The sequence below is a fragment of the Bos javanicus genome, chromosome 4, assembly GCF_032452875.1.
Source record: "Bos javanicus breed banteng chromosome 4, ARS-OSU_banteng_1.0, whole genome shotgun sequence".
NCBI lineage: Eukaryota > Metazoa > Chordata > Mammalia > Artiodactyla > Bovidae > Bos > Bos javanicus.
Window position 1 is genome coordinate 47,612,913 of NC_083871.1, and position 15,244 is coordinate 47,628,156.

The following is a 15,244-nucleotide window of genomic DNA, read 5'->3' on the forward strand; positions in this document are numbered from 1 at the left end:
TGCATTGGAGAAGGAAATGGCACCCCACTCCAGTGTTCTTGCCTGGAGAATCCCAGGGACGGGGGAGCCTGGTGGGCTGCCGTCTATGGGGTCGCACAGAGTCAGTCACAACTGAAGTGACTTAGCAATAGCAATAGCAATTGGATAATTCCTACTCCAAATACACCACCACTGATGACTATTCAGACATCAGGAGAGATACTTCCTTGAAGAGAAGGGGATTGTTGTCCTTATGATTAGTGAAGCCTGAATCAAAGAACAGGACCCAAGGCTGATTAGGGAAAAAGACTGACAGAAGAAAGGAAGGTTTGCAGCTTCCTCAGTAAAGGATGGTATATCTATAGCATTTTGCATTTATACACGTGGCTCACCTTAAAAACAAATACTTGTCTATAACCCACCTAGCTCACCCTCATGATAATACCTACACAAGCTGAGTCCAGCTGAGTTAAGGGCTTGAACTGGGCTTTTTTTTTTTTTTTTTTTATGGTAGTTGTTCTTTTCTCCTAGGTACCCTTCCCTCTCACTTGCATCCGCCACCTCCCACCTCTGAGCCGGTTTGGGGAGGAAGGGGGAGGAATGGGGCTTTTATAAAATATTCAGCTTACACTGAAAAATAATTGGACTGTGATGTCGTATTTACAACTTGCCCCAGCCCAGTAGGAAGAGGCTGCTCTGTCTGGACCTTCTGGGTGGGCTTGGAGGCATGCTCTCAGTGGCTGGTGAAGTTACTGGCGCTCTTCGGACTTGGAAGGAATCAGAGTCCTGCTTTCCCTCTGGAAACCTGGCCCCTGGAAACTGCCTGCTGTGTTCCTATGAGTTGGAAGGCTGAATTCTTGTTGCTTGATTCCACCGCAGGCCTGGAAGCAACCGAGGGCTGCAAACCAGCACAGGTTGAATCATTATTCACCCATGACGTCAACTGCAGCGGGGTGAGGGGGGGAGCCAGCCCGGAGGTGGCGCATCCTCCCAGGGGAGCCTGACATTTCAGGAAACTGGGCCAGCTCTCTCACATCCTCCTTCCTCCTCGAACTGGTGGCACAATAAAGGATGAATGGGGCAGGAAACTCGCTCAACGTCCTCCACCCTGAAGCTCTGTGTCCATGAGCAAAACGCTGCTGCCAAGGGGCTGCAAATAGAGAAACCTGGGGTGGCGGTAAAGGAATATTCCCTGCAGGGAGGCTAGAGAGCTTGTCTGACAAGCGTTGGTTCACCGAATTGATCTGATTACTCAGGACTTTTCTTAGCCAGTGCTGGAGCAGAGAGGGGCTGCCACTGCCTTTCATTCTATTTAATTTCTGTTTTCCAAGAATGAATATCAAGGGAGCAGCTTTGATTAAACAAGCCTTTAAAAAGGGGAGAGAATGCCAGGTTTTACAGAAAGCTTTGCTGAGTCGCTGGCAAATGGCCACATGACACAATATTTTTAGTCTGTGGATATCATCTCCTTTCTAAGTACAAAACTGCTATTCCCATTAACACAAGCTTGTAAGTTCAGGGATAAAGGAAATTAGCCTGGATCTAAAAGAAAAAAAAAAAATCAGGATTCCAGGAAATCAGCCTCTTAATAAAAATTTAAAAGAAATTCCCCACATTCTGGCAAGATTTTTGTTATTGTTGTCTTTTTGTTTTGTTAAGATTCTTTAAGGTGGGAATGATGGGAAAAGGCTAGAATAAAGTCCCAATATTTAACCAATATTTATTGAGCATCTACTAGGTATTAGGCACAGGGATAGAGCAGTGAATAAAATGAAGCCCTTTCCCTCGTGGATCCCACATTCTAACTGGACAATAGTAGTTAGCATACATGGAGGGCTTATCATGGCTGGGCACTGTTCTAGAACTTTGCGTGATCACTCCATGGGGCATGTCTTAGTATTCCTCTTTGTTGCACAAGCTCTCACAACTGGAAAGTGGTAGAACCAGGATTCAGATTCAGTAGTCTGGCTCCAGTCTGGATCCAGAGCCACTTCATGACTCAAAGGCTCCGACCTGTGACTCACGTTCCAGACGGATCTAAGAGTCTTTTCTCTGTGTCCCATCATATCCTACATTTATCTCTCCTAGAGCGCCTGGTCCAAATATTCTTTGTATGTTCCTTTGGTTGACCATCATCTTCAGCAGAGCAGGGCTGTCTGTCATCTCCGTATCCCAAGACTTCGACTGTCTGGAAAACAACCAGATCTGGGGACCTATCTCCTAGAGCATTTTAAAACACATGCGAAAAGGCCAACCGATTCAGGTGCATGTACTAAATGCCTTGCCAGGCTCTGAACCCTACATTCTAGCACCTTCAACTTGGACCTCTGATATATGGATATGTGAGGATTCTCTGCAGGAAAGGCTCTGCTCACAGAGCCAGAACTGCTCCACATGCTGCCAGCTGCAAGCCCCATCAGTCAATCCGTGGGGGGCTTGGGATAAGTATCACATCTCTGAGTGCTGCCAAGGTGTTCATACAATTTGGAGAGGGAGTGTGGTAGGAACTGAGAGAAGGGCAGTCCTTGGCGTTGCCCAAATATTTCCTCTTAACAATGGGTTGGAAGCACTTAAGTAACCAGCAAGGAAGACTTCGTAAAACAAGCTGTTACAGTAGAATGTATCATCATTAACCAACCAGGCTGTAAAATAAGACAAGAATACGGGCAAATGCTCAAGCTCTAAATCAAAAGAACAAAATATTATGATTTTGACTAGAACATCATCTCAATTTTTTTTGTAGAGTGTATGTTTACATAGAAAAGAACAGAAGGCTAGTCATGAAAATGATGAGATTTTATAGGTGATTAATATTTACTTTTTTAAACTTTTCTGTCTTTCCCAATTTTTGTGTTAAAAATATGTTCATTACAGCTAGAAAATGTTATTAAATAATAAACAGAAAGTAAGCACTTAAAAATGGTTTTAGAATCTTATATTGGCCCCAAAGGAGAGCTTTCATCTCTTTTCTGTGCATTCTCTCTTCTCTATGGGGAGCTCAGCTGCGATCACAACACAGAAAATCACTGGGTTGGAAAGCTTGGCTAGCGTTTCCTTTGATTCTAGACTTCAGGGGCTGTGACTCTGGTCACAAAACCTTCACTTCTGATCTGATCAGGGATCATCCCTCATCCTAGTTGCAAATAATGACACCTTCTACCCTTAAAGCCTTTTGGAATAAATGGCTATAAATATGCAAGCCTCACATGTTGCTGCAGCCCTCTTCATTATATTGTGTGCATTTGATTTAATCCTCCCCATAACATGTGTTGGTGGTCTCATCCCTAAACTACAGGCAAGGAATGGAATTGTCCCAGGTCCTGAGGTGAGATCCAGAACTTGGACTCAGCTCTTCTGATCCACGGCCTTCACCCAATTCTTGACTTCATCACGGGAGCAAGGAAGGGACTCCATGATCCTGATGAGCACCCATGGATGGACAGGGTGGGCCTCCTATGGACTGGCCCTTAGTGGGATGAACAAATAAGCCTGTGTCCCTTTCAGAGCAAGTGATGCTGTGCAGCGGGGCCCACAAGAGAGCTGGGCTGAGTACTGGGAACCAAGGAGGACAGGCTCTCAACTCCCAACTTGCACAAAGACTTGACCAGTTGCCACAGCTCTGCAATCTAATGTTAAAGAGTCCAAGCTAGCTTCTAACTTTGACGCCAGTACATGCTAAGGTTATTTTCTCTTGCACTTGTCTCTTCCCTTTTCTCTGCCATCATTTCAATGAACAATGCTTGTGAACATTTTCATACCACATCATGTCCCAAGTTCTTTTAAGGGAAGAGACTGAATCATATTTGCTTTGTTATTGTTTTTCAGTTGCTAAGTCATGTCTGACTCTTTGTAACCCCATGGACTGCAGAATGCCAGGCTCCACTGTCCTCTACTATCTCCTGGAGTCTGCTCAAATTCATGTCCATTGACTGGGTGATGCTATCTAACCATCTCATTCTCTGTCATCCCCTCTTCTCCTTTTGCCTGAAATCTTCCCCAGCATCAAGGTCTTCTCCAATGAATCAGCTCTTCACATCAGGTAGCCAAAGTATTGGAGCTTCAGCATCAGTCCTTCCAATGAATATTAGGGTTGATTTCCTTTAGGATTGTCCTATTTCCTAATACATGGGAGCTGTGTTGAAACAGTGTTGATTAAAGCCAAGACATTGAATAAAAGCCAGAAGTGAGAATATTGTGGTTGGGATAAGGATGCTGGACTCAGAAGCAGGGGGCTGTTTATGTGCATTGTCTGTAATTGAAGTAGGATCCAGTGGCCAGCTTGTCAGGGTACTACAGATCAGGATCAAAGACTCAGACCAACTGATTCAGAGTTTTCTTGAATCAAGAACCATTAAGCCAGAGAACTGCCCATTCGGGCCTTCATTCTGTTGCATCAAAAAGGTTCTACAGGCCATGAATATAAAATGTGAAGTGAACAATTTCACTTCCTGGGGAAAGCTGCATAGGTGTGCTTAGTTATGCTTTTTCCCTTGGTTTTTTTTTAGTATCTCCTGATTTCCCCTTCAAAGAATTTCAGAATGTCTGCTAACGGGACTCTCTTCTCCACAACAGAATTTGACTTTGAAGCAGGACACAGCAGGTAGCCTTTGCCAATGACCTTACTTGAAGTACCTTTTATCTGAGGGTCCAAGAGCAGGCCTGGTGCAGCCAGGAAGGCCCTGAGTGTTTTGTGGCCTTGCTGCCAGGTTCAGAGGGTAGTGAGCTCCAAAGAGGGATCGGGAGCAAGGCCATCATCCAGAAGGCCTCCTTCCCTGTCCAAAAATCCTACTCTCTGGACCACAGGGATGCAGGTGTGGGAGAGGGTCCCTGGGGCATCTGGAGGATTGTCTTGGATGCCCTTCTGGCTCCAGGGAGGCAACCATCGGAGCTGTCCACTGACATTAGAGCAAAACGGTAGAGGCAAGCAGGCCTCTGAGGAAGGAGGTGAGGAGAGGCCAGGGTTCAAGGATGCAAACACAGAGGTGTTGGGGTTTGGCTCTGGGCTCTGCACCAGGTGTGAAAAGCAGGGCCAGTTACTTCATCTGCGGCAGCCTTGCTTTCTTTATGTAGGTGTAGAGGCACTTTGCCGGGATGTCATGAAGAAGGATGAGGACAGACTGTGCAACGTGGACAGCGTGAGAAGGGGCCACGGACAGTAACTGTAGGATGAGGAATGGAAGGGTCTTAGAGATGAGGGAAGAAGGTCTAACTCTGCAGGGGCATCTGGAGAGGGGGTGGCCAGAAAGGGGAAAGACACTTCCCCCACTCCCTCCACCTCATTTGTGGTAGTGTCAGCAAAGCTTGACTCCCTGCCTGACTTGGGCTGTTTCCTGACAGTTATCATCTCATCGTGGAAGTGAGAGATAGTCAAGGACTCGGAGCATCCACGGAGCTGCACGTGAACATCGTGAACATCAATGATGAGATCCCACGCTTCACCAAGTAGGCCTCGGGGCATGGGGAGGGGCCTCAAGTGGCCAAGTCTCTTCAGACTCATTTCATCCCCGGTGGAGGGCTGCCCCTTGCCCTGCCTGGAGGAGAGGGAAAAGGAGAGGGAAGAGGCTCCAGACCATCAGGGTCCTTTACCTGGGCCTCTGGACTCCCACCTTCCACCTCAGTTCCCCTGCCTCCACAGCCTGAAGACATGTGCACCATGGGATTCTGAGGATGTTGGGGAGGGGGTGGGGGCCACACGCTTTGGCTTTGTGCAAGGCCTGCCAATGGGCACGTGTAGAAGGTAAATATGAGGTACTCATAGGATAAAGCACTCACCGTTAGTAAGAGCACAACCCTAGAGAATGTCATTAGTCCAGACACTTTTCTTCCTCTTGGGATATCATTTTCCACTCTTGGGATATCATTGTCTCTGACTGAGGGAAGGGCTGTTTTGATGATGCCTAAGGGATCTGCTCACTGCTGGGTGCTCTGAGTTTCTTCCTGCTGTGGTGGATCCAGGACCTGTGTCTGGCAGCTCCTCCACCCAGCTGACATGAGGAATTGAATCTGGTGGAGACAGCCTGTGGGAGTGTGCCCGGCAGTAGCGTAGGCACAAAAGGGAGACCAGAGCCTGTCACCCATAGGAGGATTTAGGAGAGGGAGGTGGGATTCTGAGCTAGCATATGACTCTGCAAACAGCCTGACTTACTGGTTACAAAATTCTGCCTGCCCCAGTTTCTGAGCCAGGCTCAAAAACCACCATAAGGAAACTGGCAAAATGCTCTGCCTCAGTTCACTGTATTCATGGAATAAATTCAGCTCAGGAGATCCCACCAACAAAAAGCCACTGGGCCCCAGAACTATGTAGAATGCTTGCAAAGTATTCTGAGATTGAGGTATTAAAGCCACTCACAGGCTAACAGTGCCTTTTGGCAAAACACATCACAGTTGTGAAACTTCTGGATATTATCACAGTCTATAGCCCAGATGCTGGGTGTCAATGTGAAGGGAACAGCAGCAGAGATACTCCCATGAAATACTTCCCATCCATGCCTGTTGCCAGGTTAAGCTCAGAAGGATGACTCAGTACATTCCTGCTGACAGGCTTCTGCAGGAGCACAGTACAGGCAGCTTATAAACAGTTGTGACATCCCAGCCTGGATTCGGACTCAAGTATTGACCAACATGGCAATGCGGATTCATCAGTGATCCCCAGAGGAAGGTGATGGTGGTGGGGCTGGAGCTGACACGTTCTGTGATCCCCTTCCCAGTCTGTGAGGTGGGAAAGCAGACTATCAAGTTCACCCACGGGACAGAACTTGTAGGACATCTGGTTTGAACTATGTCTTTCAAAATAAAGCAGTTCGCCTCTGCGCAAAGAGAACATGACTTTGGCTGTTTGGTGAGGCCCCCAGAGATGGCTCTGGAACTCTGGTTCTTACTTTCAGTTTGAGAGATGAACCTGTTAGGCTCCATCCCAGACAGGAAGCATGAACTATGTGACTGTCTAAACATTTTTTTGAAAAAAATAGTCGACTTTCTTTCAGAGTATTCCCCTGGATGTTGGTAGGGATGGGTCTGCAAGAGCTTGTGGTCTAGAAGGACTTGTGATCTAGAAGGGGGCAGGGTGGCTGCTCAGTTAGAGCCAACCTAGTCCCTCAGCCATCTGCTCCTTCAACAGGTTTGCTCAGTTTCAAACTAGATACTGTCTTTGAGGGTTTCCTGGTTCCCTTGAACCATGATACTTCTTTTCCCCCAAATCAGTGCTTGGACTAAACATTTGTTGTTGTTCAGTCGCTCAGTCATGTCTGACTCTGCGACTCCATGGACTGTAGCACACCAGGCTTCCCTGTCCCTCACCGTCTCCCTGAGTTTACTCAAACTCATGTCCATTCAGTTGATGATGCCATCCAACCATCTCGTCCTTTGCCGCCCACTTCTCCTCCTACCCTCAATCTGTCCCAGCATTAGGCTCTTTTCCAATGAGTCAGCTCTTCACCTTAGGTGGTCAAAGTGTTGGAGCTTCAGCTTCAGCAGCGGTCCTTCCAATGAATGTTCAGGGTTGATTTCCTTTAGGATTGACTGGTTTGATCTCCTTGCAGTCCTAGGGACTTTCAAGAGTCTTCTTCAGCACCACAGTTCAAAGGCATCAATTCTTTGGTGCTGAGCTTTCTTTATGGTTCAACTCTTATATCCATTCATGACTAATGGAAACTTGAGACTAAACATAAGTTATTTAGTTCAGTATTAACACAATTAATTTCTCAAATGGACTTGAGTAGACTGAGTTTGAGTATGAAGTAGAAATGCAAAATGGGGAAGCAACTCTCCTCTCTTGACTGTTTGTTAAGGTTCTGCAATGAACACAATCAATGCAAGTACTATTTCTGTTGTTGAAAATGTCTCACCATTGTACTCCTAGATGGTGACAAATGTCTCAGTGTTTCCTGGACTCGCAACATGCACTCCAGGATGCTGCCATTATGAAAGCTGGGCAGCTGAGTATAAGAGTACCTGACTTACATTCACCAGCTACATCAAAGGCAGAGTGCTCTATATTTTTGCAGAGATCCTTGTTTTAGAGTCGGGCAGGGAGGTCTTTCTATTTTTTGCCCACCCCTTTTGCATTCACTCACAGTCCTTTCAACCTGGTGCCAGATAGTGTAGACACAATTCAGAGGCTTAAAAGACACCATCTCAGGTCATCCCGGATTCACAACCTTTCCCCTGAGTGTGGCCATGGGCCCAGACTCTGGTGAGCCAGTGTCATGGAGAGAAGAGTATGGGGAGTGGTAATATCAGAGCTTCCCCTATCAGGGAACTGCCAGGGTCCTAGTTTTAGTGCATTTAGCAGATCTCTACTGTGGTCTCAGGGTGACACTTCTAAGTCAAGTGATATTTTATACACACTTGGGCCTTGGATCCTCAAGCCAAATAAACCACCGATTTTATCTTCTGCCAGGCTCAGTATCAAGTCAGCCAAGGAAAGGATGTTATATCTGGGTAATTGTATCTTCACCAGTAGCCTGATCAGTCTTCCTCATGGGACCTGAGTTCCTGGAGCACCCAGCATGGACTAGATGAGCCCACAGAACAGGGTCTTAAACAGCTGCACTCCTGACATGTCAAGAAGGATACTTTCTGTGGTGGGGCTGTCCTGGGCATCACAGGTTGTTAAGCAGTATCCCTAGTCTCTACTCACTACATGCCAATAGCAGCTGTTCCTCTAGTTGTGACAAGCAACAGAATCACCTACAGCTGAGAACCACTGTCTTAGGGGAAAAAAAAAAAAAAGGAGTCTGGGAGGAAGGGGATTTCCTGTCTGTTCTATGAGAGGCTGGGAACGTGTGGCTTTTCCCTCTAGTGATCCCTTACAACGCATCTGTTCTAAGTTGCTTCAGTTGTATCCAACTCTTTGCAACCCTATGGACTGTAGCCTGCCAGGCTCCTCTTTCCATGGGATTCTCCAGCAAGAATTCTGGAGTGGGTTGCCATGCCCTCCTCCAGGGGATCTTCCTGACCCAGGGATCGAACCCACCACCCTTATGTCTCCTGCACTGGCAGGCAGGTTCTTTACCCCTAGCACCACTGGGAAGCCCAATTCCTTGCCCAGGTAGTCTTTCTCAAACTTTAAAGTGCATACACATTTCCTGGGTATCTTTGAAAATGTGGATCCTAATTCAGTGGTCTGGAGGAGCTAGAGGTCTGTCTGCAGATGCCGCATCCTCAGGAAGCTGGTTAGAAAGGCAGGGACCACATTTGGGGTAGCAAGGGTGAGGCTGTGAAGGTAGCATGGTTGTCTTAGCAACCTCTTTGTTGGAAGTTAACAGAACCCCCTCAATGTAGCATCCTCCTCAAACAACCCTACATGTTAGAAACAGGGGCTCTCACACAGTAGAATAAGGACTTAGTGCAGCCTGAGAAGCCAGAGCCGAATCCCTTTCCCCTCTGTCTCTGCTGTTGGTTCCTGCCACCCCTGCTTCCCTGGCCACACCAACTTTGTCCATCCCTGGACCCCAGTGGGTGGCACAGTTTCCCTGAGAATGAGCTGTGTCCAGCCAATAAATGGATGAACGGTGGCTTCTGTGGGACCACCAGTGGTGAGAGGTCCAGAGCCCTGGGGTGGCCTCTTGGCCTGAACAAGATTACTGCCCCAACAGTGGAGTGAGCCTTCAGGGGGTCACCCCACAAGTGAAGGCAGGCCCAGGATCTGGGGAGAAGCCTGGCCTGGGAGGGCCTGCCCCTGACTCCCCCAGAGGTCCCCTCCCCTTTCTCCTCCCTCTGGCCCTGCAGATGATGGCATGAAACCACAGAGGCATTCTGAGCTCATGAAAGGAATTCAATCCTTTAGATACGGGCTATAGTATTCCCCTCTTAGAGAAGCTCCCGCGTGGGAAAACCCAAATTTAGGAGACCAGGAAACTAGAGATGACTATTTGCCCCACAGAAGTGATTTTTCCTCCACAAAAGGACTTTCTGCAGAGTTATTTTAAACAATAAGCCTCCCTTGGCACATGCAAAATTACTCAATTACCGAGTTGTGCAGTTAACACTTCAAACCTATCTGTCTTGTTGCAAGGCAGTGGAAGTCTGAGGAAGGTGGGTAAGTTGGTAATTTGGGGTTACCTTGTAAGAAGTCATCCTTGGAGGGCAGTGTGCTGACCTTGGCTTCTGGCGGGGGGCTCATGTCTCCCTTCAGAGAACTGACCTCATGGTTAACACAACTTGGACAAGCATACATGTTCTGTGCATGAATTCTGCCTCCTCGGCCAACAAAAAAAAGAACTAAAAAGTGAGCAGAGGCACTAGAACAGAGAAGGTTCACAATTTATTGTGAACCTCTAGCAGCAGCTATGGGATGGGTGTCAGAAAACCATAGCTTTGGATATTACGTCCAGAGGGATTTTCAAAAGAATTTAGGGGACTTCTGCACACATATTGGGAGAAGAGAAGACAGCTGGACAGGCCAACGATCCTTATTTTAAAAGATGTGAATGCTGAGACTGATCTGAAATGGCATCAGGCCTGCGTGGAGGCAGGGACTGAAGCCGATATAAATCACTGCCATCACAGCGTGGTGACTTCTTTGCATCCACAGGGACGTGATCTTTGGAAACACAAAAGGCAGTCACCCCTCTTTTACAGCTGTTGAATTCTCCCTCCCAAACAACATTGATGCAATTCCAACAGCTCAGCGCTATATTTAGCTTGAACCAAAATACCCACCTCCCAGACTCCACCCTCCTGTGCCCCTGAAAATTAGCCATGTCTGCTGAAATTCTGTTCCAGCCTGACGCACATGTACACGATTCCTGAGGAGCTGAGTCCAGGAATCATCGTGGCCCATATCACAGCGGAGGACCCTGATGACAGAGGTTTTACCAGCTTCCTTCTCTATAGCATCACTACTGTCAACAGCTATTTTATGATCAATCAGTGTAAGTCAAACACATACATCCTTGTGCATTCTTTAATTCAGCCATTTGGCTTGTTTTACAAATATTTTCTCTTTTGGTCTGAGGCATGCCTTTATATGTATCAGATCAGATCAGTCGCTCAGTCATGTCCGACTCTTTGCGACCCTATGAATCGCAGCACGCCAGGCCTCCCTGTCCATCACCAACTCCCTATAGACTATTACAAATTATTGGAGTAATAGGTATGTTTTTGTGGCTGCACCTCATGGCTTGCTGGATCTTAGTTCCCTGACCAGGGATTGAACCCAGGCCCTCAGCAGTGAAATCACAGAGTCCTAACCACTGGGCCAGCAGGGAATTTCCTATAATAGGTGTACTAAAAGCAGCTGGCCTAGGGGTTGGGGGTCACTGAACAGGGTCCTGTGCGACAGCTGTATCACTACTTCCCCTTTGAGGCAGGTGGGTGTCTAGGGGCAAATGAGTTCACTATTGTGAGGGTACCCCGAAGCCTCCTAAACAGAGAACCCAGATCAGCACTGTCCAAAAGAAACAGAATAGAAGTCAGAGTTGTAATTTTTAAGTCTCTAGGGGCCACAAAAAGTAGAAACAGGTGAAATTCATTTTAAAAGGGCATTTTATTTAACCCTGAAGCCTCCTAAACAGAGAACCCAGACCAATCAATGTCCAAGACAGGAACTTACATAAGGGTTTTTGTTTTTTTTTTGTATGTATGTAGAGGATATTTTCTTTGTAAGCCAGTCCTCACATCAAAACGTTCTTTTCCAGTTTACTCCAAGTCTTCATCTGTCTCTGACTCTTCATTTCTCTCCATGTTCTGACCTTTGCTTTCTTAGTGACTGGGGCCATCCAAGTGGCACGCAGAATAGACCGAGATGCAGGCGAATTAAGACAAAATCCCATCATATTTCTGGAGGTTCTGGTGAAGGATAGACCCTCCGGGGGTCAAGAGAATCGCAAGCAGATAACCTTCACTGTGGAAGACATTAATGACAACCCCTCGACATGCACCAAGTTCACCTTCAGGTATTTGCCTTCTGAGACACGTGCAGTCACGTCACCCCTTTTAGGGGCCCTTGACTCCTCTGCTATAGTCTGGCGGGGACTGAAGGATCATGGGCACTGGAGACATGCTCAATAAAATAAGTTGATTTGAACTATCTCTTTCGGTGAGAAATTTTCCTTCCTCACCATTTTTTCTCCTCTCTCTTTCATTTTCTTTCCTCTTTGTATCTCCCTTCTCCATTTCCTTACTCTGTTAAAAAATACTTTTATTTTGCTCTCCTCTACAACACGTTCATCTTCGTTGGTGACAGGTCCACAGGACTTTTCAGACCCTCTCTGGACTCTGCCTTTTCTTTATTTATTCGGACTCATGGCAAGACCGTACTGTGGGTTAGCAGTTATAATAGATAATTCAGACTTAGGACCAGTAACTAGGAGCTCCCAGAGAAGCACGCCATCAGTAATATGAATAAATCAAACCAAGTATTTACTTAAAACAAAGCATCTAATTCACTTTACACAACTTAATTGCCTGTAAACAAAAGGCAGCAGAGAAGAGGGGAAAGGCAGATACAAGTGGGATACAAGTTCTTTTGGATATTTTGACCTGCTTTTTGTCTCACAATCTATTCTCCATTATTTTTAAATAAAGTCCCCTGTGATTTTGGGTTAATATGCCTTTTGGAAAACAGTACTATCTTTCTGGGCAGCAGAAGATGAGATGGTTAGATAGCATCACCGACTCAATGGACATGAACTTGGGCAAACTCCAAGAGATAATGAGGGACAGGGAGGCCTGGCATTCTGTAGTCCATGGGGCTGCAAAGAGTCAGACACGACTGAACAACTGAACAACAACAGCAGCAACTATCTTTCCACTAACTATTTTGTCTAAATACCACAAGATGAATAGCTCCCCAGATTAGCTTCATTTCTGTGGTTTCTTAATAGCAAGTCTCCCATTTCTTCAGAGTCTGAAGGTGGTCCCTCCTGGAGTTGGGAGGGCAGTGACGCTTGCTGAGGGAGTGTCCTGTGTCTGGAGCAAGGCTGAACACCAGAGCTGGTCTCCCTTTCAGATGTCCCCAGTGAGACAGTCTCACTCTGAGTTTATCTTTGACGGGTTTTGAGGTTCACTTTTAAGCTCTAGGTGACTTTGGACACAGTCCCAATACATAGTGTGGTTGTGCAAAGGACAAAGGACCCTGGACAAAGACTGTCTTGGGTAAGCAATAGAAATACAAACTCCTGTATTATGCTTCTCAAATGTCCCCCTATTTTCCTCATTGGTATACCCAGCATAATGCTAAGAATCAAGTGGGTTTGAGTCTGATATCAAAACAGTTAAACCCTGTTCTAGACACTATTCGCCTCTTCAAATCCAGCCTCCAGCCTTCCCCACCCTGCTCTGTTCACCAGGAGGCTGACTTCCATGGATATCAACGGCTCCCTTGCCTTGCAGCTTCCAGTTGGCTCATGGGAAGCCCTGGAATGAGGGGGGAGATAGAAGTCCAGGTATTTATCCTCCAGATTCCTCCCTCCGGTTAGCTGAATGCGCCCCTTCACCTCCTGAAGGTCTCCGTTCCTATAAGGTGGCCCCCTGCACACAGCACCTTCTGTCCCTGGTTCTGGTTTTAGGAACTACTCCCTCTGGCTCCTCCAGGCCTAGGAGTGGAAAGGGAGGTCCATTCTTCCTAGCCTGAGATACTGCACCATCCTTTGAGGTTTTCATGTACCCTGTGTACACACTGTAATAGTTCCTTTACTAAACCTCCCTGCTGCTGCTAAGTCACTTCAGTCGTGTCCGAGTCTGTGCGACCCCATAGATGGCAGCCCACCAGGCTCCCCCGTCCCTGGGATTCTCCAGGCAAGAACACTGGAGTGGGTTGCCATTTCCTTCTCCAATGCATGAAAGTAAAAAGTGAAAGTGAAGTCTCTCAGTCGTGTCCGGTCCTCAGCGACCCCATGGATTGCAGCCTACCAGGCTCCTCCATCCATGGGATTTTCCAGGAATACTGGAGTGGGGTGCCATTGCCTTCTCCAACTAAACCTCCCAAAATTATCCTAATTTGCCATCTGCTTCTTGCTGAGGCCCCTATCAAATCAATAATAGCCTTGAACATGTGACAAGTTCTAACCCAACCCCAACAGCAGAATCTGTTTGATGGGTGGAAACAGTTGTCTTAGATAGTTAGGACTGGACTTTCACACCATTTTCTACATAAATCAAACCCACCTCTATTAAGAGAAGTTTGGTCCCTGGAATGCAGTAGAGATGATCCATAAACTTTACACTCTCACTTTCTTGTGAATCTAAATCTATGCTAAGGCTACTGGGTAGCTCCAGTGCATCTTGGGAAATTCTCTTCCTCATGTCCTGCTCTTCTAGACCCTCCTGCTTTCTCCTTTGTTCTCCTGCCCTGAGAGGTGGGGGAAGATGGTTGAAGAGTAAGAACGCTGGGTATCAATGACTGGAGAGGCTGTGCTAGCTCCAGTCTTCCTGGTCAATTTTCTCCCCTCAGTGCATTTCTGATAAGTGTATCCTGTGGCTTCCTGCAGTACAGAGTCCCCTGATGTGTGAGATGGCAGTTTGCAGACTGCATTCCATATTAGCTGGTAAAATCACATTTTGAATATCCTAGACTGTCCAGACAAGCCCACACAGAGTCCTCTTCTTGATAATCTTCTCTCCAAATGAGCCTTGAAGGTCAACACCAGCCAGGAACTGAGCTAACTGTGTATTTTACTAAAGATAACTCCAAACAAGGTTCCAGGAGGGCTCTGGGCTTTTCCAGCAGGCGTAACCTACAGTCTCTCCTCGAAAGCCAGAGCATGAGGACGGGCAACAAAAGGGCTCCTTCTTCTGCCGTCTTGGAAGTGGAAGTTTTTACTCCCAAACCCCAGCCTCATTTGCACGCTCCGGGGGCTGGGAAACCCTGGACTGCCTCACCCACCATCCTCCCATGCTTGGTATGTTCTCCATTCCCACCACACCAGACCGGAAAAACACTATCAGGTCAAAACTGAACCAAACGACAGAACCAGTGCTGCCACAGGCTCTGACAGCCTCGCCTCTGAATGTGCATTCCTTCTTCAGGGATCTTGGTGCAGACCCTGCAGCGGGGTTTGGGAACTCAGGTAGAAGAGGGTGGGAGGGTGCCAAGCTGCCCAGGGATCCAAAGAGGCAAGTGGCTTTGTGCCGTGTTTCCCGCCACCCCCGTGGGTCCGGGCAGCCCAGAGATAGAAACAGCCCTTGCAGCTTTCCCAGGCTGGTGATGAATGAGCCCATGGCCCCAGTGGAGGCATCAAAGGCGCCGTGACAGCCCCACTCTGGTTGTAAATTGTCAGGCGCTTGGCTGAAAGCGCTTGGAAAGCTGTTTGTGAGCCGTAGG

General features: G+C 47.2%; 1 protein-coding gene and 1 long non-coding RNA gene across 2 annotated transcripts in view; one reads left to right on the forward strand and one right to left on the reverse strand.

Moving 5' to 3' along the window:
- Window positions 1-15,244, forward strand: part of CDHR3 (cadherin related family member 3) — a 71,333-nt gene that overhangs the window by 32,136 nt on the left and 23,953 nt on the right. The window contains exons 5-8 of the mRNA XM_061413959.1: window positions 4,485-4,579; window positions 5,317-5,421; window positions 10,705-10,853; window positions 11,687-11,876. Of these exons, the coding sequence (XP_061269943.1) occupies window positions 4,485-4,579; window positions 5,317-5,421; window positions 10,705-10,853; window positions 11,687-11,876 (539 nt within the window). The remainder of the gene's footprint in view (window positions 1-4,484; window positions 4,580-5,316; window positions 5,422-10,704; window positions 10,854-11,686; window positions 11,877-15,244) is intronic.
- Window positions 1-15,244, reverse strand: part of LOC133246040 (uncharacterized) — a 39,334-nt gene that overhangs the window by 10,284 nt on the left and 13,806 nt on the right. The gene's annotated exons all lie outside the window — the stretch shown is intronic.